Consider the following 24,192-nt stretch of genomic DNA (forward strand, 5'->3'; position numbering starts at 1 on the left):
CTCATGTAGTTCCATTAAATCTATACGCTGCTTCATAGAGTAAGGATCACAGAGTCAGATACTGGCTGAATTTATTCTGTTACCAGCATGTATGTAAGATAATCCATGTGGTCCATCTTCATCATCTTCTGCAATCGTGAGTCTCTCCTCTGGGAAAAAGAACAATAATTCCACATAAATGATGAATTTATTTCGGGCCATCTATCGTCATAAATCAGACCACTCCCACCGATGATATAGGGGAAGACTTTGAAAGGTACGAATGACAGTTAGGCACTCCGTGCTGGCCCAGCTCTGCTCCCACTGCCGTCTGAGGGAGTTTTACCTTATACTTCAATAGGAACAGAGTTAAGCCAATCCCGAGGGATTTTGAAAACCCCTACCATAGTGTAAGAGTCACTCGCTGCCGCAGATTTGTTTGTGCATTTCCCATTGATGTCAGTGGGAGTTAAACAGCTTGATCTAGGGCAGGTTTTATTCTAGGTTTTGTATTGTTTATCAGCTCTGCCTTAGTCTCTATATTCTCTATGTAACAGTGATGGGCCACACCTGGTAGGAAAAATTAAGGTCTGCATGCTGTCTTTTTGGGGTTTATGGAGGAGTTTTGCCAAAGTAGGAAGTCGTTTTAAGTCATTCTGATTGATTCCAAACAGATAGTAGCTAGCCTTTGGAATTAAACCATCCTCTGACCTGCCCCTTCCAAACGCAGCATTTTCAGAAAGTGCAAAGTAAATAATCCAAGTAAAGGGAAGTCAAAAACAAACTAACATAAGTACATGCCCTTTAATAAAGTCTCAGAGAAGGAGTAGTTGATGCTGGTTTAGAGCGTCCCAGCAAAGGGCTTGTCTACATGAGGGAATTAGTGAGCAGCAAGCTAGGGTGTGAATTTTCAGCTCACTAGCTACTCCACACTAACTCCCTGTGTGGACACACTACTCCACCCTAAGAATGCCCTCAGGTGGTTTAGTTTAGTATGCTTGCAAGTTAACTAAGCTGAAGTGCACAGGAAGTGTGTTCATGCTGGGAGTTTGTGTGGAGTAGCTCGTGTGTGGTAAATTCACATCCTAGCTTGCTGCTCACTAACTTCCTTACATAGACAAACCCTTAAAGTCTAATAAATTCTGTGGGCCAAGTCAGGCTAGGCCCCTGGGGCCTGAGAGAAAGTGTCCCACACTCACAGCAGCCTTGGTAACTTCTTACCCGCCTCTGCCTGACTCAGCTTCTGTTTCTGTTTGAACAGGCCAGCCCCGAGACAGAGCAGGGAGCCTCTTTGATTATACCCAGACTGTTCTGGTTGTGAGCACCTGGTAGTCCCTTAAAGTGAAAGTACACTTCATCACAGGCATCATATCATTATTTATTGTTGATTGATATTATGCAATCCAATATGCAAAGGGCATATTATGAGTGGGTGGATGGCATGGAGATTAAAGCACAGGACTGGGAGTTGAAATAGATGGGTTTATTTCCCTGCTCTGCAACAGACATCCTTCAAGTAACTTTTGTCAAGTCACTTAATTTCTCTCTGTACCTTTGTCACTCCATCAGTAAATTGGGGATAATAATCTTTACATACCTTATAGAAGGTATTGTGAGGCTGAATTCAATGTTCATAAAGTGATCTGACATCCTTGTATAAGTCATGTTATGGGGCATAGTATTTTTATAAATTATATTATAAACAGGTGATTGTAACTGGAAAACATCTTCCCCAGTAAACCTCTACTTGATGAATACAACGGATAACAGTCTTTATAATCACATAGTTATGGATCCTGGAAACTAGAGAAACAGGAAACCAGTGTTGATCCATAACTCATAAACGCTCAGTACTAAAATGTGTTTCACAGATCTCAGGATGATGGTTTCGGAGAAGTTCCACTGAAAGCTTTGGAATATTTGGTAATTACTATAGAACTATACACAATGATGGCATAAAAAGGAGGCTTTGTACGCTCTAACTATAGTATCTTTCAACAGTTGGATCAATTGTTTTTCTTCTTGTGCTGCAAACATACAGGATGCTGTTTTTTTTTATTTCATATAACCACAAACTCACCAAGACCCCTTTGAATAAAACTTTAAATACCTCTCATGTCTGCCACGAGACAAAACAACTTCAGCTTTAATAGGCACAGGATACAAGATGATTCATGAGACATAACATGCCTCCATCTCCACAGACACCTGTGTCAGTCAGCCTTCCCAGGGTTGTGCCAGCTCATGAAAGCACATTGCTCAGGATTCCAAACAAAAGGATTTTGTTGTGAGCTGCGATGGGAAAGCAAAATCCTGTACTAACTCTTTAAATTTTAATACAAAAATAGCAAACATTTTATCCAGGGACTTTTGGCCTGAATGATCCCAAAATGCTTCATAAGGGTAACAAATTGATGAATGAACTAAAGCCCAAATTAAGAACAACCATACTAGGTTAGACCTGTGGTCCTTCTAGCCCAGTATCCTGTCTTCTGACAGTGCCCAGTACCAAATGCTTCAGAGGGAATGGACAGAACTGGGCAATTAACAAGTGATCCATCCCCTGTTATCCAGGCCTACTTTCTGGCAGTCAGAAGTTTAGGGACACCCAGAGCATGGGGTTGCATCCCTGACCATCTTGGCGAAGAGCCACTGATGGACCTATCCTTCGTGAATGTATCTAATTCTTTTTGGAACCCAGTTATACTTTTGGCCTTCACAATATGCCTTGGCATTCTGCTTTCAATACACCACATCCAGCTGAAACTGCAGCGGGTACTCAGGGCGTAGAATGTAATGAACTGGGTTTGAATTTATCAGGGGTAAAATCATTGGGACTTAGGCGCCTAAGTCCCATTTACAAGCTTTTGAAAATTTTACCCCAGGCCCCTCGTTATAATATTCCGATTCATATGAAAAGGCTGACTGAAGTTTTAACGATTGTTTGTTTTTTCATGCCTGAGAGCAGCAACCCTCTATTTTCAGTCTCATTGATTTTTATTTTAGATTGAGAGACAAAAAAGGAGAGAGAACTGAAGTCTCCATGAGAGAGAGAGCACTGTGCAAATGTGTCTCTTCTATCACACGCTGCGTCTTGAACTTTAAACTACACTCTATAAATGAGTGCCTCATAGCTACAAGTAGGCAGACTCCTTAGAATCTGGAAGGTGCCATACACAGGAGCAGGTTATTACAATTCCATAACTGCATACAGCACAATGATCACAAGTGGTTGAGGCCTCTGTTATCCATCTCACCCTAAAGTATTTCAAGCAGTACAGTGCTCCCTAACTCTCTGTTTCTGTATCACTTCAGTGCTGACTCAGAAGAAGCATCTATATGAGTGCTTGTCTCCCACAAGTAGCTCCACAACTCCCTGGAATGGAGCTGAAGCATTTGGGACTTTTTTGCTTTTCTGCAGAAGTCAACCATTCCCTGGATAAGTCGGCCACTTGGGGTTTGCAGGGCCTCGAAGGCTGCAGATGTCTTCTACAGGACACATATTAATGTTCTTTCTTCATCTCATTCTTTTCTCTGCCACATGTGCTTGGAGCTTGGACAGTTGTTTCTTTTCCCACAGATTAGTGAATACCGCATGTGGATCTTGTTTGTTTGGGTTGTTGCAGACAATAGGCCTCCTGAACATCAAGCTCCTGTTAATTTTTTTGCCTCTATGAAGCATGTTTCATATGACTTTTTATGACCTTCTCTCTCAAGACAGAGAGGGAGCACTCGTGTGGGAGGTATGATACTTGTCATTCATGAATCTGTGGGTTTAAAAATATGACTTATGAAATGCCTAATGAGAACAGTTTTAGAAGGCATTTTACGCCCAAAGTATTTCAATTTCTTAGGAGAACAAAAATAATTTGGATGAAATTTCTATTTAAAAACACAATCAAGTAAACACAAACAGGAAGGAGTTGGAGCACACTGAGACATGACAAACATAATGCTATGTCCAGCGATGTCTGAATTTCATCTGTTATCCTGACTTTTGCCTTGCATGACAGCTCTGGTGGTTCCTTGCAAGCCAGTTAGGGGTACTGATGGGCCGAATTTGAAAGGTTCAGAAGTCTGATTCAGAAAACAGTTGCTGCTTATCCAGAGATCTTCCAAACTCCTTTTTCTACCAAATCAAGACTGAAAACTTACCAGTACAGGCTTTTTTCTCAGATTTCCAGTCCCATGCTTCTGGTTAGAGCTGTCTGGAGCTTGATAATTCCGCTTTGCAATAACTTTTGAAGTTTTGAAGTTTTGTTTTTGGTTCACAAGGGAACCAAACCAAACCTTGTGAACATGTTTATCAAGTGGAATTGTATTGAAATGTCTATTTTTACCATGTCTCTTTCTGGTCATTGAGAGAAAGAAAGTCCACCCAGGACTGGAGAAATTGTCTCATCAAAAACTTCATAGAAATCGATATGTCTCTGCAAAACATTGTAGTGTTGACGAAAGAGCATTTTTCAATGGAAAAATGTTTAGTCAAAAATGTTCTGATCAGCTCTGTGTCTGATCAGTCTTTATTGCAGTGTATTAGCATTTCTGTTCCCAGTCCTAAATTGAATCAAAGGGCAGAAATAAGTTGAAATATTATGTGGCCTTGATATTTTAGACTGGGCTCACCCCTAGCAGCTCCTGCTTCCTTCTCCTCAAAGCTTTCCTCCCAAGGCCTTCCACATTGTGACGTCAGTGCAAGACCCTTCAGCCAACACCATGGGCAGTAAATCCTATTCTTTCTCTCCTGTGAACTTGGGTGTGTGGTTGTGGCAGTGGATTCTTTCCGTACAATCATTGCCATCATCTCCCATGGCAATAACCCTTCATCTTCTCTCATGGCCTGGAAAGGAATCGCAGCAGAAGCTCCTCTGCTCCCTTAGCAAAACTAGAAGCAGGGGCTCATATTCACTCAACTGTTTTCCTCTATCATTGGCTCCATTGACAAGGGCTGTGTGGGGGTGGCATAGAATAGACCTCTTGGCTCTTGCTGACTCCTGGAGCAGAGGAGTTGTATAGCAGCATGAGCTCGAACTCCATTAGCTGCCCAATAACCACTGAGGAATGTTCCTGGCCCAGGGTGGACGGGCACAGAAACAACAGAGACAGGATGGAGAAAGCGTCACAGTAGTTTTCTCACTCTCCCTGCCACAAGATCTTGCCCACGGAAAGGTATGGGGTGGCTAGAGTCCTTCTCCCAAGCCTCTTACCCCTTCCAACTCCTCCAGAAATGCAGAAGCATGTCAAAGTGGGAGAAGAGGTGATGCGTTTTGTTTTTTTTTTTTGAAACCTCAGACGGTGTCTGATTGGGTCCAAACTAAGATGTAGTCAAAGATTTGGGTTGTTTAGCTAAGCTAAGGCTTCCTCTGTCTGGACTGCCCTAAGCTTGCCCCTTAGACTGTCACAATGTTTCTCTGTTCTAGGAATCAGTCAAGATCTCCTAATTTAAATTTAAGATTTGACAGCAAGTGTAAGCCCAAATCTGACAATTCCTCCCTCCCCCCACTTTAACTAACTGGCTAACCTGTTGTTAAGGGAAGGATGGAGCATGGTGAAGATGTAAAGAGCCTGGGGTCAGGGGCTGGAGAGTGTGGCAGTATCTCAGCAGTGTGTGCCGACGATACTTTATTGGAACAGTCATATGAGAGCAACAGACAGTTCATAGGAAGGGATGGAAAGTGATGGGTCTGGATTAGCAACAGAACACTGATTTCAGAGGGGAGAGAAAGAGAAAAGAACTGAACACAGCAGACAGAGAGAGAGAGAGAGATACAGGAAAGGTGAAAGGAGAAAGAAATGACTAAGGCAATGATCAGAGCAGAAGAACACGATCATGGAGGGCTGCACTTTTTGAAGACCATGGGGTAGCAGAGGCTTTGCTGAAGGCCTAATTTGGCTAGCAGAATCTTTATTAATGGTGAGGGAAGGAGAAGGAAAGAATCCAGCGTGACGCTCAGATTGCAGACAGAGTATGAAGGGCTGTCAGTTTAAAAAACATGTAGTGAGCCCATTTGAATATGGGGGAGAGAATGAATATGGAGCAACATGATGCCATCTTTGCAGAGCCACTTTTCAAAGCAGAGCCACATTTCAAGCATCATATTAAAGGCTTAAATTGCTCACAGAGCATTATACCCCAGTGCACTGGGGTGAATTTCACTTTTTTGAGTTGTCATACTCTAACATACAGAGATGTACTTAAGAAAACTATTTCACATAGTATTACAATGACACACAAAAATACCTCCTTTAACACATGTATAATGACTGAGAATACCATCATGGATTTGCATCCATCTAGCATGTTTCAATCATGTAGTATCATCATGTAGGATGTGTAGACATGAGTAAAGTCATGGCCTTTAGGAAGCGAAGGAAGCTTTAATTAAATTACTCTTAGCTCTTTTTTTGTACAGTAGGTAGGATATTATTGACAACAGAATGTAAAGACTGCTTCAGACTGTAGCTTTTTGTTCTTTGAGGAGTGTCCCCGGGGGTGCTCCACTTCAGGTGTCTTGGCGCCCTGAGCTTCTAATCAGAGATTTGTAATAGCAGTGCCTCGGTTGGCCACACATGCACTGCAGCCATCTCGCACCGCTCCGAGCGGTTACACCACGTGCGCAGCCAACCGTCCCCCAGTTCCTTCTCTACCGCCTTTGGCTTCGGTCGGAACGACAGCAGAGCCCTCCTTGCTTTAGTTCTTTCCCAGCTAGTACCCGGCCAACCGGGGCACTGCTACTACACATCTCCAATTAGAAGTGCAGGGCGCCAAGACACCTACCGTGGAGCACCCCCAGGGACAACCATCTCGAAGAACCTCAGTTACTGCACAAGGTGAGTAACCTTCTCATGTCCTTAGTATGCAGATATAAAAGGGCTCTAAATTTGAAGTTCTGTTTTGTGTTTATTTTTGAGGCACAGGATTTGCAGTCATTAACATTTTTTTCTGTATTCAGATCATTTCACTATTTTAGCTTCATTATAGGAGCTTTTTGATAAATTCTGGAGTATTTTAGCCTTTTCCATTATTCTACTCTTCTTTTCCTTCATCCTATTTCACATACGCAGACTGATTTCTGTTATGCTTTTCAACTTTTTTCCTGGAGATTTTCTGCTTCAAATGCTCATCAGAGCTAATGCTGAGAATTGTACTTGTGAGGTAAACTATATTTTAAAGATGAATGGAGAAAAAAGGGTTTTGAAACCTATTCCTTTTATACAGACCCCACAACATTTTGAAGATTATCGGTAAACAGTCCTATGAAATTAAAAATAAGAGAGCCATTTCCACTTAATAGGGAAAAATTTGGATGTCCGTGTTCCTTCATCCCCCGCACCCTGCCACCAATCCATTTTCATCCTAAGACATTTTAACCATAAAATGTTCATGTGGCTTATAATTTTGGAAATTAAATTATATCTTGGATGGATACATCCGAAACTAACAAGAACAAACAACCACCATAGAAGCGCCCACCAATTTGGAAATTGTTGGGTAAGCAAAATCCCTGGGATCGTTGAGTACCCTGGACTTGGCCTCAAAACACTGTCATCTTCTGGGCTATCTGAAATTCAGTCCGCTGCTTTGGCCTTCCTGCTTCAAACAAACCTTGTGTCTTTTTAATAGGCTTTTACTAAGTTGTTATCAAAGAATAATATTTGTTTTAAAAAATCCCTATTAGTCCTGTGCCAAATGACTTGTAGTAACTTCAGATTTTCTTTCAGTGCTGAAAACCCAAATATAGCTGTAGGGAGAGGAAAGAACTTGGGTCAAATTATAGTTTTACTATGGAATGTGGTGGTGGGAAAAAGAACCATATGATGGAAACACAGCTTTTCCCTGTGCAAGCAAAGTTTTATGCTTCTGTGTACTTTAGAAGGAAGTAAGAGCCAAAAAAGAATAGAGTATAAAGACATCACGTTGCAGGAAGGTATGACTGCTACCTTCCTTTTCCTGGAAATTAGATATTTAGGGTCTGCTGCCTAGAAAAGCCAACCTATCATCAAAACGTGCATTTACAGTCAGGATCTCGCTAAATCCTTCATGTTAGCAGTAGATCTGTGCAACAACTGCAACCAAATAAGAAGCCGTACAAAACTCACCCACTTGTTATTTGGTTTTGCTAACAGATCTAAATTTAGAGATGAGGTTTGTCGAAAACTCCATGAATGCTTGCACATTTTTTGAGGACACCTGGGCTAATTTATGATTTGGATTAAAATTATGCACAATGAGGGCTCTGTGGTTTGAATGTGTTAAGAGGTGAAACTCGACAGATTCAACTGAGTTTTGCTTTGAGTTCTTGGCTTCATTCTAATCTGAAAATACAGACAGGCCAAAATCACAAATTATTCAGTTTTGTGTGTATAGGATGAGGGGTTGGGCAGGATGATAGGGTCTGAATTTAAATTCTAGGATTGGAACACATATATAGATATGAGAGCTTTGATTGTGGGTTGAGTCCAAAATTGGAAGGGGTCTATTTTCAGGTAATGAGTTTGATATGACTGAAATATGGAGAGAATGGCTGCTCTCCTGAGTATTCTCCTGGTGGAAATCTCTTGAGGGAAAAACTCATTTCACAAGATTTCCATCATTCACGAAAGTGGGAATCTCAGGAGCCCAGATGAGATTCTGTGTTTTGGTTCTAACTCTTTAAGAACAGCTTGTGAGATTCCAGCACCAGTTAACCCAAACCTAATCTTATATTTCAGATGAGACTTGGCCTCAGACCCCCAGTTCCAAACTCTTGGCTAAACTGAATCTGACCAATCTCATTGTAAAACTGGGGAGATTCATAACCATGAAAATGAGGTAAATGATTCCTGTGATTCCTGTGAATCCAAACCACCGAGTTTCACACAGCTTTAGTTGCTGGCTGTGTACATTCCAGCCTAACCCACAGCATACATTTTATAACACTGTGTATGTTCTCACATAACTCCTAATGGCCAAGTAGCATAGATACACTGTGCGCTCCTCTCCCAGCCCTAATTTTGCAACCATGCCTGGATCCCTGTGACTCTATTTATGCAACCAGTTCTAAAAGCACCACATGTATTTCCAGGATCCCAGGAAGCATGTAGCTTTTCACATTTGCATTCAAAGAACAAAATCTGGATGCTATACATGGAGGTTTCCAAGAGATTCAGTTATGCAAAGTGTACCTGACAATTCCCTGTACACAGTTTTTTCCCTCCATCCCTGTGTATTATCTTGATATGAAAATTGACAGTGTCAGATACAAGTGTAATAATAATAATTTACCTTTTGTGTAGCACCTTTCATCTCAGGATCTCAAAGCATTTTACAAATGTTAACTATGCCTGAAACACCCTTGTGAGACAGGTATTGCTATTAAACCTATCTTACAGATGGAGAAACCTGAGGGACAGAATGATGAAGATCACACCGTGACTGAGCAGAGCCAAATGTAGATCCCAAGAGTCCCAACTCAGTCCTTATGCTCTAACTATTAGGCCTTGCACCTTCCTCCCTGAAAGGGAACCCAATAGATGTGCTTGAATCTATTTGGGCTTTGATATATGTTCAAAGTAGCTAGGGCAAAGGCACATCTTAGAGTGGTAAATATTGTTAAGAGCTTCCAAAGTTTTTCTGGCTCTCTGATTTTTGGGGTTCTTTTTCAGGGGAATTCAGGTTAGAGAAGGAAGTCCTTATATGGAATTTCCCGTTGTTGTCTCTTGAGTGATGTCTTGCTTCAGAAAGTGGTGTTTGCGCAATTTCCTTAAAGACGACCACAAAGCATACTGTATAATTACTTCCAGGAACAGCAAAGACAGCTCCAGTAATTCACAGACTTTAGTATAAATGTGCCTGGCTTGAAAAGGTGTGAGGTATTTGCTACAGGGAGGAGGAAGGCTGCAAAAAATGTATTTTCAGTGGCCTAGGAATGTTTGAAAGGTGCATGTGGTGGAGACCCTTAGGAAAGTTTCCTACAATGGTTTGGGTTCCCAAGTTATTGTAAAAGCTGAAGCAGAAGAGATTCTTGTACAAGGCTGATACACTCAAAAGGGAATTACACTTTAAAAGAGCTGGTGGAAAACTGCAAAACAGTGGTCACAAACAATCATTTGAATACAGAAGAGCTCTTCATGTTGGTGCCTCTTGTTGCTTGCTATTCACAAATGCACAATTTCTTGGCAAATGGCTACCCTACGTAAGAAGAGGGAACTAGTGCATTAATAAGATTAACTGGTATTCACTCATTATTTGTCTCGCTTTTGTTCAAAGAGTTTCAGCCATGCAGAAATAATAGTTGGTGATGTCCCATCATACCTATGAAAAGTAATTAGCAAATAATTGAAGTCAGCAGTTTGTGACTGATTCTGCAAACATTTACACAGGTGCTTAACTTTATGTCGGTGGGGAGTCCCATTTTGTTCAGTGAGTCTCCTCGTGGAAACAAATGTAAGTGTTTGTGGGATGGGTCTATAATGCATCTTATTCTTAATTAACACTTTAACTAGCTCTAGTCCTGAGCGAGAGTAAAGGAACAACAGAAAAGTCTCCCAGTATCGAACTCCCCCACTTTGTTTAGGTTATGGGCTTCAGAGCTGGCCAGAATATTGTGGGTAATAATTGGCAGATATGGTTAGTGGCTAAGTGAGAAAAATATACAGGTGCTTAGGAAGTGGGAAACTTACAACCATTTATTCTGCATTTCAGTTAACACAAACCCACTGCCTCTGAGGCTACGTCTCCGCTTGGAGCGAGGGGAGTGATTCCCAGCGGGAGCAGACCGATTCCTGCTAGCTCTCTTTGCACTAGTGCACTAAAAGCAGCAGTGTAGCTGCAGTGACCCGGGGAGTAGTGCGCAGCAGCACGGGATAGCCACCCGCAGGGGGTCTGGGAGGGTTTGTACCTGAGGCAGCTAGCCTGTGCTGCCGCGATACCCCAGCTGCGCTGCTATTTTTAGCCCTCTAGCTTGATGAGAGCGAGTGCCAGGATGTCTGTGGGGGCTGGGACTCACACCTCTAGCTCTGAATGGAAACATAGCCACAATCAGCTGATCTAAAGCCCAGTGAAATCAATGGGAGTCTCTCTCTATTGTTGAAACACCTTAAGGAGACGTTTACAACAGACATAAACACACACTTGTATCCAATTCTATAAATCAACCCATAAATAAAATATTAAATATAAAACTAGGCTTTGAGTAGTTTTCTGATAGCCTATGTCTCATTCTGCTCACTTTATTCACAGGAATGATCCCTCAAACTCAGTGGTAGGCTGCTCATATTAAAACAGCAGGCAAGATTTGTTCCACTGTATTGCTTTATGCAGGACAACATTGCAATCCGCGGTTATCATGCAAGGTAACAACGTGACAAAGCAAGATGTAACATAAAACAAAAATCCATCAGGTAGAATACCAGCTACCCTGTCTGAGTTTGGGCACATTTATTAAATGGTCAAGTGTTTGATAACAGAGGAGTGGAATGGAATTATTTTTTTGCACATCTTTTGAACAGATTAAATTTACAACAGACTCCCATGTGTGTGGTGGGATTACACAACATTATAGTGAGAGGATGCAATAACTATGTTACAAGGATCTAGGACCTCATCCTGCAAAGACCTGTGCACCATGCAAGATGAATAGTTTCACTGAAGTCAACAGGACTACTCACAGTGGATAAAGTTAAGCATGTGCATATCTCTTCTCAGGACTGGGATCACAGAATGCAGCTTGGAGAAAAACTACACCAGACATTCTATATAAGCAAATTCTTAAAGAAAAAGGACTAAAATAAGAATTAAAAAGTCTCAAAAGCTTTGTTTCATTGTGGTTGAGCTATGTCATATCTAAAATCCCAAATGGCCTGCAGGACAAAGTTTTCTCTCATGTTTAATACACTCTAGTTTATATATTTAAAGATAGATTCACTTGTGAACTCATCCCAGAAGTCTACTGTTTTCCCAGACAGATAATGATCAGTTTTGCATTATCCTTTGGACTAGACTCCCTCTTTGCCCCTGGTGGGGAGAAGATGTCAGAAAGGTAATTTTGTAAACCAACCCCAACCTTTTCTCCTCCCTCCTTACATGACAAATATTTTTCTAAAAGAATTACAGCTTTGCCTCAGCTGAAAGAACAGCTGAGCTACACATCTAATACGGGACTTCGTCCTAAATGAATATTTGCAGCCCAGGCTTAAATTCAGCTGGAGCTGTGTGGAGTGGAGCGCCAGACAGTATTTTCAAACCCACGGGGCAGAGGCCTGGGGCTCCATGAAATACTCTGTGAGAACTTAAGCCCTGCTTGTACCAAACATTTTTCTAAGATCCTATAATCTTGTGGGGGGGTTTTCAAGCTTTCAAGAAGGTTGTGGTATTGCTTCCTTCCCAGTTACACACAGCAGTCATAAAGTTAAACAAAATGAAAACTTAATTATAATAATATACAAACCAAAAAGGATATAGATTTCTGTTTTTGACAGAGTATTCATATGTCCCATATAGACTTTCCCTCTCCTCCACTAGACAACCAAATTTCTATCTTTACTAGCAACCCTAATCTAATAGGCATTGATCTCACTTAATTTTGCCCATGTCTTTTCCATTTCTTACTGTCCTTTTACAGTTTAAATAGTTGGACTTCTGTCTCACTCTACTTTTCTGAGCTTTACAAACCAGAGTGGTGTGAAATCTTCATGAGAAAACTTAAACCCAGGAAAAACTCACTTGGCTTTATTTCAAACTTGAAACTCAGACTAGGTTAATCAAAATAGTAACTAAGTTGCATGTACCTCCATGGTGAAATCTGGGCCCAGTTTTGAGCCAGCACAGGACTATTTACAAATTTGCATTGAAATAATGCCAGGCTGATGTTGTAATTGTCCCCCAGTGTCGACAGGAATGTTCCGATCATGTTAAGAAAAAGGCCAATAATGCGAAAATATTCGTCTGGAAGAAATGAAACAGTAACAAGAGAAAAGCAAGGAGGCTGTTTGTCTTAGATGCTTTGCTTATGCTCTACAGTACAATTTCCAGCACAAGCATTGTGTGGTCCAGTAATTGTTGGTACACATACCACCCCAAGTCAGCTGAGTCCCTAGACTGGTCAACAAACACATGTTTTATACCTGAGGTTCAGCCACATTGCTTTTTAAATTAAGCTTCTCCAGATAATATTGTAGTTTATGGCTTCATGAAATAAATTACGCAGCTCCCATAAACATAAAGCATAAAACAAAAATCCATCAGGTAGAATACCAACCAACCCGTCTGAGTTTGGGCACATTTATTAAATGGTCAAGCGTTTGATAACAGAGGAGTGGAATGGAATTATTTTTTTGCACATCTTTTGAACAGATTAAATTTACAACAGACTCCCATGTGTGCGATGGGATTATACAACATTATAGTGAGAGGATGCAATAACTATGTTACAAGGATCTAGGACCTCATCCTGCAAAGACCTGTGCACCATGCAAGATCAATAGTTTCATTGAAGTCAACAGGTAGGTAATCCTTTCTCCAGTGAACATTCCCATTAACTTGCATAGGGGTACTTGCATGAATAAAGACTACACAGGTTTATTCAGGAAAGAACCCTGTATTTTTGTATTATTTCAGAGATTAGAGGCTATGCATCAACAGCCCATGCTGGTTTTGGGATTGGATACTGCACCAGAAATCAAACCCAGGTCTCCTGCCCATCACTGCAGAGTTTTGCAAATAGGTGGCTGAAATGACTGTGATTGAGAAAGTGAAAGAGACAGCAGCCAGATCATCAGCTGATGTAAATCAGTGTTGTCTGTTGTCACCAGCAGAGCGTTGCTGATTGAGGACCTGGTCCACAAAATGTGCAGTTTGTTTGCATCTACTTATAAAACTTGTAAAATAAAGTGATTAGTGTGGTATTTGCTTTAAGAGCATTCACATATTTGTACTAAGGACCAGAGATACTTTATACAATAATATGATGTACATGTCTTAAGCGTGTATACATCCTCTGATTGTATACTAATTTTATAGCATTTACATTTGATACATGTGTTCAGATTTCTGATTCATTTTATAATCTGTTTCTTCCCAGTCCATTTATATTGTTCCAGACTGAGAACACTAAAGAAGGTGAAGAATATCATTATACTTCTTTGCAGTCTGGCAGTAGCCTGGGCTACTCCATTAAGTCTCTTAAAAATCTTCCTTAGTGGGGACTACATAATCAATCCCTTACCCATACTGGCGAGCAATTACTCCCATGAATAGTCCCACTGAAGCCACAGGGAACCGTCTGAGTAAGTAACTGGTTGCTGTTGTAGGTAAGGGTTCCATATCTGGCCCCAAAAGTTGGAAAATCAAACAAACTTCCTCTTTACCTCTTATTGATCACTTTTATTTTTATTCCCTTTGATTCACATAAGAACCTTTGTCTTCTTTTTAAAAGATACATCGAGGTGAAAAGGAGAATGACAGCATTGCTGGAGAACACCAAGCGAGCTATGCGATTCCCCCCGCCTTCCCCGTAAGCTTCAATTCTCCTACCTACCTCCTTCCCCACTTTGAAAATGCCACCCAGTCTTTATGTCCTCCCACCATTTTTATAAAGTGATCTACCGGATGAAAGCCAAAGAAAGAAATAAAGCCCCTGTACAGTTTTAGAAAGGTCACTGCAGCCAAATATGGCACAGGGCTCCGTCCTGCAATCACAGCCAGATTCTGCTTGGCTGTTACGTGAGTGCTCAGTTCTTGGGGAGTGTACAAAAGCCACCCCCGCCACTACTGCAGGCTGTGCGTGGGCCAGACATACTTGCAGTCCTTGTGCTCTCACACAAATAAGTAGATTGTGAGGATAGTAGCTAGGACATGAGCTGAGACTTTGGGTTTGTGTTTGGTCTCTCATCCATGCTTCTCTGAATTTCCATGGGTTTGATGACTGCGTCTGAGGTTTTGATTCACCTCATCTCTAAAGATAACTTTAAAAAGTGGCATTGTAGGTGAGCAATGTGGACCAAGGAAACTATACAAGTTCCCCACATTGTTTCCTGCTTCACTCTGTAGAAAAAGACTACACAGAGGATGGTCTGGCCCTTAATCCCGGAAGTGTGATTTGCTACTGCTTGTTTTACAGATGAAATTTGGAGGACTGACTATACCAGTCATGGGCAACGTTCCCTCTAATTTTTGACAGGCCGTGTGCCCAAAAATGTCTTCTGTGCAAATTTTTGACAGGCCGTGTGCCAATTATTGTGCTTCTGTGCAAATTGTTGTGCGTGCGGTTTCGCCGTGTGCACAGGGTTTAGGATCTGTGTGTGTGCGTGCACACGCACAGCTTAGAGGGAACAGTGGTCATGGGTATTTTCGGTAGTTAATTGTTCGTCTCTCATCTGACAGGTGGCTTAACTCCACACCTAGGGCGGAGATGCTGTTGACATACATGGGTATTTGCATTCTCCAGAAAAGCTAGAAGTGACACAACAGGTGTGTTTTTGGAAAAAAATTGATGCTGTATTTGTCTAATTTCAGGCGTGAACTTCTTTTCATGGAGGGAGGAGTGCAAGGACACTGGCAATGAAAAACTGATGTGTGAGACTGGCAAGAGGGCTGAATTATGGTGGGAGGGCAGGAGAGAGGAATTTAGTGTGTTTAACTTTTAAAAAAGCAAACACCTAAATAGGCATGGGTGAGCCTAACAACAAACTCATCACTTTGCTTCAGTCTTGTAAGACTTTCCCCCACCATTCATATTTAGACTATATGCAGGAACTGTATCTTTCTCTTTGTTTCAAAAGCATCCAGCACATTTTGGGTATGCCCATAGTCTACATAAATAAATAACAACGAATTAATATCTGATTTCTGGGCTTTGGATTACGTTTTGTAATATGGTGCCAGAGTTGGGAGCAATGGCTGAGGAGGGGTTTGCATAGATGGCTTTAAGTCATCTCTGCATTTCTCCAGATCTTGGGTCTACACTGTAACATAACAGGTGTTTTAGTCGCTATGACCAAGAGATTAAAAAATGGTATTTACCATCAGACTTCCTAAGCATAGTCTGGGATTTTCAAAGGATCTTAAGGGAATCAGGTGCACAGCTCCTATTGAATTTCCCATTGAAAATCTCAGCCAGATCTGGGTCTTTGGCTTGGGTTGATCTCTAATTGCAATGTGTAGGCAAATGAGTAAATATATGCAACATTTCTGCTGCTGCCCACAGGACTGTTTGTGATCCACAAATGGATGTGGAAAGTTTGAGGGCGCCATTTGAATATATAGGTTTGAAAATATGATGCTTAAAAAGGAAATGGAAAAGCTGACCTGGAGGAAATTCACTCTATGAAGAGGCAGCGGCAGCTTGCTAGAGTTGGACTTGTTGATAGAGCTTAGGGGATAGGCCTATTTTTCATTTTCTTGTTCACCATATTTAAGCCTTTACCTTGAAGAATGCATTTCTTTGACAGGTGTTTACAAATAATTATTTCCTGGGATCGATCTATCCTTTCTTTCATTTCCAATCATATAGGAGCCCGATAATGAAAGCACCAATGACAGCAACAGGAATGAAGTTACTGTGGATGGAGGCAACACTGGTGATGGAATGGTAAAGTGAAGGTGGTGACACTGGAAGTGGAAATGGCAGCGCTAAAGGTGGAATTAATCATGTGACTGGCAATCCAAATGCAAACAGCCAGCAGAGTGAACCCAGAGGTACCGATGAGAAGTCTGGCAACATCAGCAGTGAAGACCGTGATGAAATGCATGATTCTAATGAACTCATACAAGGGGATGGCCCCACTGACAGCAATGAATCTGATGGCTCTGTCAGTCCTGAGAAAGGATGATGATTCAAACCCTGACAGTGAGATCAAGTGCAGCGGCCAGCAAGAGGATACCAGTGAGTCCAAGGAATCAGGCGGCGAGGACCATGAAAGCACATCATTCAGCGATACCGAGGATTCAGACAGGGACAATGACCGCAGTGAGAGTGACAGCGAGAGCAGCAGTGACGATGACCCCAAATCAGACAGTAGTGACAGCGAGAGCGATACCTGTAGTGACAACAAATCAGAAGGCAGCAACTGTGATCGCACTAGTGACAGTGATGGCAAATCAGACAGCACTGATAGCACTAGTGACAGTGAATCAGGTGGCAGTGAAGGTGACAGCAAGTCCGATAGGAGTGAGCTTGCACCTAATAGTAATGACAGTAGTGGTGACAACAGTGGCAATTCACCCCATACAGAACTCCCAACGGATCGCCAATCTGAGGAAAATGACAGTGATGGTAGCGCAAAGTTAGAAGACAAAGACGGTAAGAGCGAAAGCCAATCACAAAGTCTGCTGCAGTTTCCACGGTAAACATCTGATGAAGTGAGCTGTAGCTCACGAAAGCTCATGCTCAAATAAATTGGTTAATCTCTAAGGTGCCACAAGTACTCCTTTTCTTTTTTTAAAGTGAAGGCAGTAATAGCAAGGACTCAGCGTGTGATGATTAGAACTGGGGAAATGAAAATCCGTAGTGACATTGACACTAATTTAGAGCAAATGGAATTTGTGTAGGTGGGAAGGGAAAAAGGACTTAAACAAAAACACCAATAGTACCTAGACATTATCTGAACTGTAATCAAAGATACTAAGCAACCTTAGAGCAAGGCTAGAGGAAAAATGTATTCCCTCAGTGCCGTCCAATTCCAGTCAATAAATGAAAATAAATACTGAATGCATATGTTAAAGTAACGTTTTCAGTTGCTATAATTTTATTAAATTGTACATCACGTTCAAATGAAAACTAGTGAGTGTTTGAAACTGTGGGATGATTTAGCATCAGAATGTATCAGTAAGTTATAATACTTGAAGATTTATAAGTTGTCCCTCAATGTAGGACAAACCACAAATTGTGGGTAACATTATTATTAAACATGTGTATTGCTAATATATAGATCTCACACACACACACGCACACACACCCTCTTTCCATGTGATATTCCTGTATGCTGCTGGTAAACCCACATTCTCCATTTAATGACAGTTGTATGTAACTTTCCCTCTCTTTTAATCCAATCATTTCAAAATCGTATTTTTAGAAGATGAAATAGGTAATCTGTAAAATAAAGATTTTTTTAAAATGTAGTCTATTTGCCTTCTTATTGGGAAGGAGTCTTGGTTTTACTGGCAGTGTTAAAAGAATGGCATAGAAAGTTTGTAGTAAAATCAAAAATTCTTCTTGTTAATATGAATCATTTTACAACACCTGAAAGTGCACTAGGCACCTCAGAATGCAGTTAAGGACACATATGCCCAGCTTAAAACGTAAAGATCTATGTATTTACAGAGCCCAGATACAGAGCCGGTGCAAGGATGTTTCGCGCCCTAGTCGAAACTTCCACCTTGCGCCCCCCCCCCCCGCCCTGAGGTGACCCCCTGCAGCAGCTCCCCACCGCCCCCTCTCTCCCTCCCTCCCCTCGGCCTGGGGAGCCGTGCGGCAGCTCCCCGCTCCCCCTCCCTCGGCCCGGGGAGCCGCGTGTGGCAACTCCCCGCCCCAACTCACCTCTGCTCCGCCTCCTCCCCGAGCGCACCGCCGCTTCTCCTGCCTCCCAGGCTTACGGCGCCAATCAGCTGTTCGGCGCGCAAGCCTGGGAGGGAGAGAAGCAGAGCGGGGCGGCATGTTTAGGGGAGGAGGCGGAGCAGAGGTGAGCTGGGGCGGGGAGCGGTTCTCCTGTGCACCGCCTCCCCCCATTACTTGCTGCAGGCGGCCCTCCCCACACCCTCCTGCCCCAGCTCACCACCGCTCCACTGCCTCCCCAGAGTGCACTTTTGGCCACCTCCAACCACTTGGCGCCCTAGGTGACCACCTAGTTCACCTAGTGGTTGCCTTTGCCCCATTCTGCTGGGCACTGTACAAACACAGAAGAGACTATCCCTGCCCTTAACATAAGTAGTCCCCTTAAGTTCAATGCTATTACTGTCCCACACTAATTCAGAGAATACAGTGGACAGGATTTTGGCTGCCTTCCCCAAAAGCACCTGCTGCACCCTCATGCAACACTAGAGGGGTTTGGAATATCCAGACCAAATTTATTTGAAAGATCATCTCATCCTTTGACGAGCCCTGCATTTAGGGTTTGTTCCTGCTCCTATTAAAATGTAGTTATTGACTTAAATGGGACCAGAAGAGGATCTTTAATATATGATTTACTCTGCAGCCCATTCACATGAAAGTTACAGGCCATTCTGTGAGGTGCTAACCACACTCAACTCTTGTTGATCTCAGTGGAAGTTGATGGTGCTGAATGAGTCACAAGGCCAAACTGTAGGCAATGGCTGATGTGAGCCCATAATACCTATTGCTAATCATGGTATAAAGATATCCAGGGCTTGTCGGAATAAAAAGGAAGGCTGCAAGGAGTATTATCAGGATGTGCAATGCTCATGTTTATCACTTACCCAGACAGTGACATTTTGACAGAAGACAACGTCAGGTGTTTGGAGCTTGAGTTAAATGCAGGTTCAACCTAAAAAACCAACACTATAATTGTTTAAGGCACAATTCCTTTGTGATGTGAAGCCTAGGAGTGTAATTTTGTTTGAAGTTCAGAGGAAAGCACATCCCAGGTTATTGAGCGTGACAGACAACGAAACCACAAACAAACAAACAAAAATCAACGAGAAAGGAAGAAAGCCATTTATGGAAGAAGGGAGTAAAAACACAAAAGATTTGACCCAGTGCCTATGGAAGTCAACACCAGTCTTTCCATTGACTTCACTGGGCTTTGGATCAGACCCAGATGGAGCTAACAGAATGGAAAGCCGAATGTACAATCAAAAAAGGAGAGAAATAAAGGGAAAGAGGAAAGAGAATTACAACTGCAATAGAAATGAAGGGAAGAGGATAGTTATAAAAGGAATGTACAAAGAGAATTAAACTAAAGGCACACTGTAAAAAAAGGGATGAGAATCAAAGAAAGCACAAGGAAATAGAAGAGACCATGAAGCTAAATGGCTGCTGTGGGCAGATTCAATGGAGAGAATTATAAAAACTGAAAATGATGGGGGCGAAAATTAACACTTGAGAAAAGGGAGCCAGAGAAACTGGTCTAGGCGACAGGCTACTGGAGACCTAGGGTTTATTCCTAGTACTGCCACTGACCAGCTGTATGAGCTTGGGACTCTGTTTCTCCTAGTCTTTGTCTGTCTTGTCTTATTAGATTGCAAGGTTTTGGGGACAGGTACTGTTTTTTGCTATGTGTTTGTACAGTGCCTAACGTACCTGAGTCCCAATCTTGAGTGAGGGCTTTAGGTGCTACTGGAGTATAAACATCATGATTGTAAATTTACCCCAGTGTTGAGACGTATCTAATTCATTATGCACCATTTCACACACACACACACACACACACACACACACACACACACACACATATATATATTTTTTTTGCTTAATTCAAAGACCCAGTACCCATACTGAGAAGAAAGCAGGGTATCTCTGCAGTGGGAGCCCACAAGGGAAGGCGTCTTGATCCAGACTATAGGGGAAAACAAGATTTGTTTTACAACATTATTTTAAAATTCACAAATATATCTATGTTTGTGTCAACAATTAAAGACTATGAACAGAGAATAATAAATGACTAATCACATAATTAACAGTTATTCAGTACCTATGTTCAAAACATCTGACATTCATTAATTTATTAATCCTCATGAAAACTTCATGATGTAGGTAAATATACTCCTTTTAGCGATGGGGAAATTGAAGCAGACACAATTTAGGATAAAATTTTCAAAAGCGCCTAAGTCTCATTTTTTAAAGTAACTGTGGCCCAGATGCTCAAAGGTATTTAGGCTCCTAGCTGCCATTGAAATCTGGGTCTTTGTGGCTTCAGGCCTTATGCATTTAGGAGCCCAAGCCTCACTGAAAGCCCCATTTAAAAATGTTACCCTTAATGACTCATCCACTTGACAAAGGATGATGGTACCAGAGGTGGGATTAAAATCCAGAAATAAGGAATTTCTGATGTCCAGTCCTAGGCCAGCTAAGAGTAAAACACTGGAAGAAATCCCCTCCCTCCAAAGCTGTTGTATGACAGCTTACTCAGAGGGACTCCTGCACCCAAAGCAGGGTTTCCATAGCACTGAGGGGAAGCTGCACAAAAGTCAATGCAATTTACAACTACATTACATTTTTGGCAAATTACTGATAGTGTGGGTTTCCCCATATTTCTGCTTCGAAAACTGTGTCTTTTACTGCATTAGGAATACACTTTTTTTTAAAAAAACGGCATGAACTCTGCAGTCTCCTTGTTTCAGTAGTGTTGTCGTTGTACTATAATTTTGTGGAAACTAAGGGCTCAATTCTCTGTTCCTCCCAAAAACGGATTATTGCACAAATGGAAGGGCAGTTCAAAGAGGATTGTAAATGCCCCCTTCCAAGCTTTTTTCCCTAGCAAGAACAATTCCACCCCATAGTAATATTTTATAAAGAGTAGTTTCCATTCAAGACTGGAAAACTCTTTGCAGATGACTGAACTGTGGAGTTCTGTGTGCCCACACACAACAGAAAAGCAAGGAAAATAAATCTCAAAATTTACTTTGGTTCTGACCCTGTTCCCACTGATTTCCACAGGAGCAGGATATTGTGCTAATTGCAGTTTGTTTTTATTTGCCACACTCTTTGTGGTCTTACCTCACGATACGCAGCTTCTGAGAGACATGCAGCTAAATGACTGGAAAAATTATTTCAAGTGCTTTCCCTCAGTGATGTGCGGCCAATGTCTTAACATAGGACTCCCACCATTTCTTTCCGCATGGCCTGTACTAAACACGACATCTCCTGGGGAAATGCGTTACAGAGAGAGAGACTGAGGGATGGGAGAAATCTACTCATTCCTTTACCCAGTTAAACAAAAATGTCTTCTCATAACTTAGGAGGGAAGTGACACCACTTGGCAAAGAAAACTCGTAAAGTGCCCTTCGCTGGAATTGTTTATACTTTTTACTGAAAAAGAAACCAAGCCAAATTCCATTCTCAGTTACATCAGTGTAACTCCAGAGTAAAGCTGCTGAAGTCAGCAGAGATACTTTGGACTATTGATGTTAAACCTGAGAGTTGAATTTAGTCTACTGAGTATAGTGAGAGCATAACACAGCGTTGTGTAGTCTGAAGTTGGGGAGAAAGGTAAGAACTCTTTAGGGAAGTCTGGAGTTACCCTTCATTAGGACATCACTTAAGAAAACCCTTGCAATTTAGTGGAAGCTGGTCCATTTCAAAGGCAAAATATTTGCACTTCAGGCATATTTTTATGAGCTGAAGAACTAAGTCACCTCCAGCAGGGATGACTTAGGAATGTCCAAATGAGGACATGGAAACTATTCCAACCTTCCCTTCAGTTTGGTGGCAGCATTTGAAGAGACTCCCTCGCAACACATCACTACTTTTCCTGTTAGACCTTAAATCCACTTCCTTGGAATAAACCGGGGTAAAGAACCAAAGGGAATGTGTGTTTGGTATTTACTAACATTGCCTAAAATTTTCTCTCTCTATTTATATATATTATTTACATATATATGAGAAACTAATAAAATAACAGTACTAATTATGTGTAACACATACATAGTGCTTTTCAAAGTATTTAATCCTCATGACAACACAGCAATGCAGATAGGTATTATTATCCTCATTTTAATGATGGGGAAATTGAAACAGAGAGGGTTAGGTGACTTGACAAAAGTCATATATGAAGTCTATGTCCAACCCAGGATTAGAACTCAGGAATTCCTGGCTCCCAGCCCAAATTCAGACCTCTAGGATGATAAAAGAAGGCAAGAAAAACCTCACCACCCAAACTGCTGTATGGCTTCCTCTAGCACATGCATCTATTTGGCTCAAGTCCTATTTAGCTTTTCCTTTCCATAAACAGAGCTAGGGCCTGATCAACAGAGGCTGATGGGAGAATGCCCACTGAGTCTGAGAAAAGTGGGACCAGGCTCTCCATTTCCAGATTTACTGTGTGAAGATAGCACCTGTGGAACAAGGAGATTTCATCCTGATCCTTTTCAGCGTGTTCTCACAAGGTGGTAAAAACATACAATTCCTGGAGCATAAGTGTACAAACTGTCTGCTTGTATGACCTGAAAATATACATTAACAGGAAACAACCCCTGCCTGAGTATGACCGGGATCTGGCCATGTGTGTGGGTGACACTCTAATTGTTTGTGCTTGTAACCCTGTATGTATGTGAATGGCATAAATTTAGAAATGAAAATAAAGCCTTAGCAAGATCTTTCATTATATGAAAACTAGGCTAGTCATTTTGAAACCGCAAAAAGCTTTTTTTAGGGAAAATCTCTCTCTGGAGGCTGAAGGAAGTGTGGGGGTGCTGGATTCCCAGTGACACCTTATGACATCATTCACCCTGTGAGAGTGCAGATTGGCCATCATATCTGCAGCAGAGTTTAAATTCATGCACTAGTGGAGGAGGCTCCAGCTACCAAAGCAACAGGGCGATACAGGTATTTAACTGGTCCTATGCCTTTGTGACATCTGACTTGCCAAAGCTAAGAAGTCCTGAAGAAAGCCTGTGTGACGTGCATACAGAAGTAACTATTTTAATTTCTTTGGTTTATTCTGAAAAATGAAACAGCATGTACATGTTAACAGTTCTTGAGCTGTGATTTATAGAAAAGCACAACAGAACATCTCTGGGAAAGAGAGAGAGGAGGGGTAGGGGGCAGATTGTTTGTTTTCTAAGGAAAAAGCAAAAGCTCATCTCTCATTTTGAGATCTGTGTGCGCTTATTTAAGCAAGTAAAATAATGTAGTGTTTCCTTCCTAGAGCACATTTATCTTTTGTTTCTGTGTCACATGTTTATCTGATTTACCCAGTGTATAAATCTGTGAGTAAAGATGTTTATATGTGAGGCCTTATAATTCTGATTTTCTTTGCCGGTGGGGTGGGGGAAATGCAGCAAATTTGTGACAGACGGCTATGGTGTTAGAGTATCCTGTGCAATAGACTCAGTCTCAGATATATCTTTTTGCACAAAGACACCGTGGAACAGATTCTGCCACCTTTACCCTTGTTGCAGCGTGCCTTGCTCCACAATTATTGTGTAGTTAGATGCTACTTCGTGTGAGTCGGGGTGGCAGAATCAGGCCCCCTGTTAGTCTGAAAGAGCGAAAATGTGTTGACTTACCCATTGCAATGTTTATGGTTGATGTTACACAAAAGGGTTTAATTCTCAAAGAA

At 41.7% G+C, this 24,192-nt stretch overlaps 1 protein-coding gene across 3 annotated transcripts; it reads left to right on the top strand.

Annotated features, from left to right (window-relative positions):
- Positions 1 to 10,258: 10,258 nt before the first annotated feature.
- On the top strand, positions 10,259 to 18,131 carry LOC125635798 (uncharacterized). Of its 3 annotated transcripts, none has more exons than XM_048847926.2 (4): positions 10,259 to 14,244; positions 14,394 to 14,471; positions 15,341 to 15,427; positions 16,470 to 18,131. In XM_048847926.2, the coding sequence occupies exon 4, from the start codon at positions 16,625 to 16,627 to the stop codon at positions 17,303 to 17,305; it is 681 nt and encodes a 226-aa protein (XP_048703883.1). In that variant the 5' UTR covers positions 10,259 to 14,244; positions 14,394 to 14,471; positions 15,341 to 15,427; positions 16,470 to 16,624; the 3' UTR covers positions 17,306 to 18,131. The 3 variants fall into 3 exon arrangements, with proteins under 3 accessions (XP_048703883.1, XP_074983613.1, XP_048703882.1); XM_075127512.1 differs by having other exon boundaries at positions 10,259 to 13,461; positions 13,577 to 14,471; XM_048847925.2 differs by having other exon boundaries at positions 10,259 to 14,471.
- The last annotated feature ends 6,061 nt before the right edge of the window (positions 18,132 to 24,192 follow it).

Source organism: Caretta caretta, chromosome 4 (assembly GCF_965140235.1).
Source record: "Caretta caretta isolate rCarCar2 chromosome 4, rCarCar1.hap1, whole genome shotgun sequence".
Lineage (NCBI taxonomy): Eukaryota > Metazoa > Chordata > Testudines > Cheloniidae > Caretta > Caretta caretta.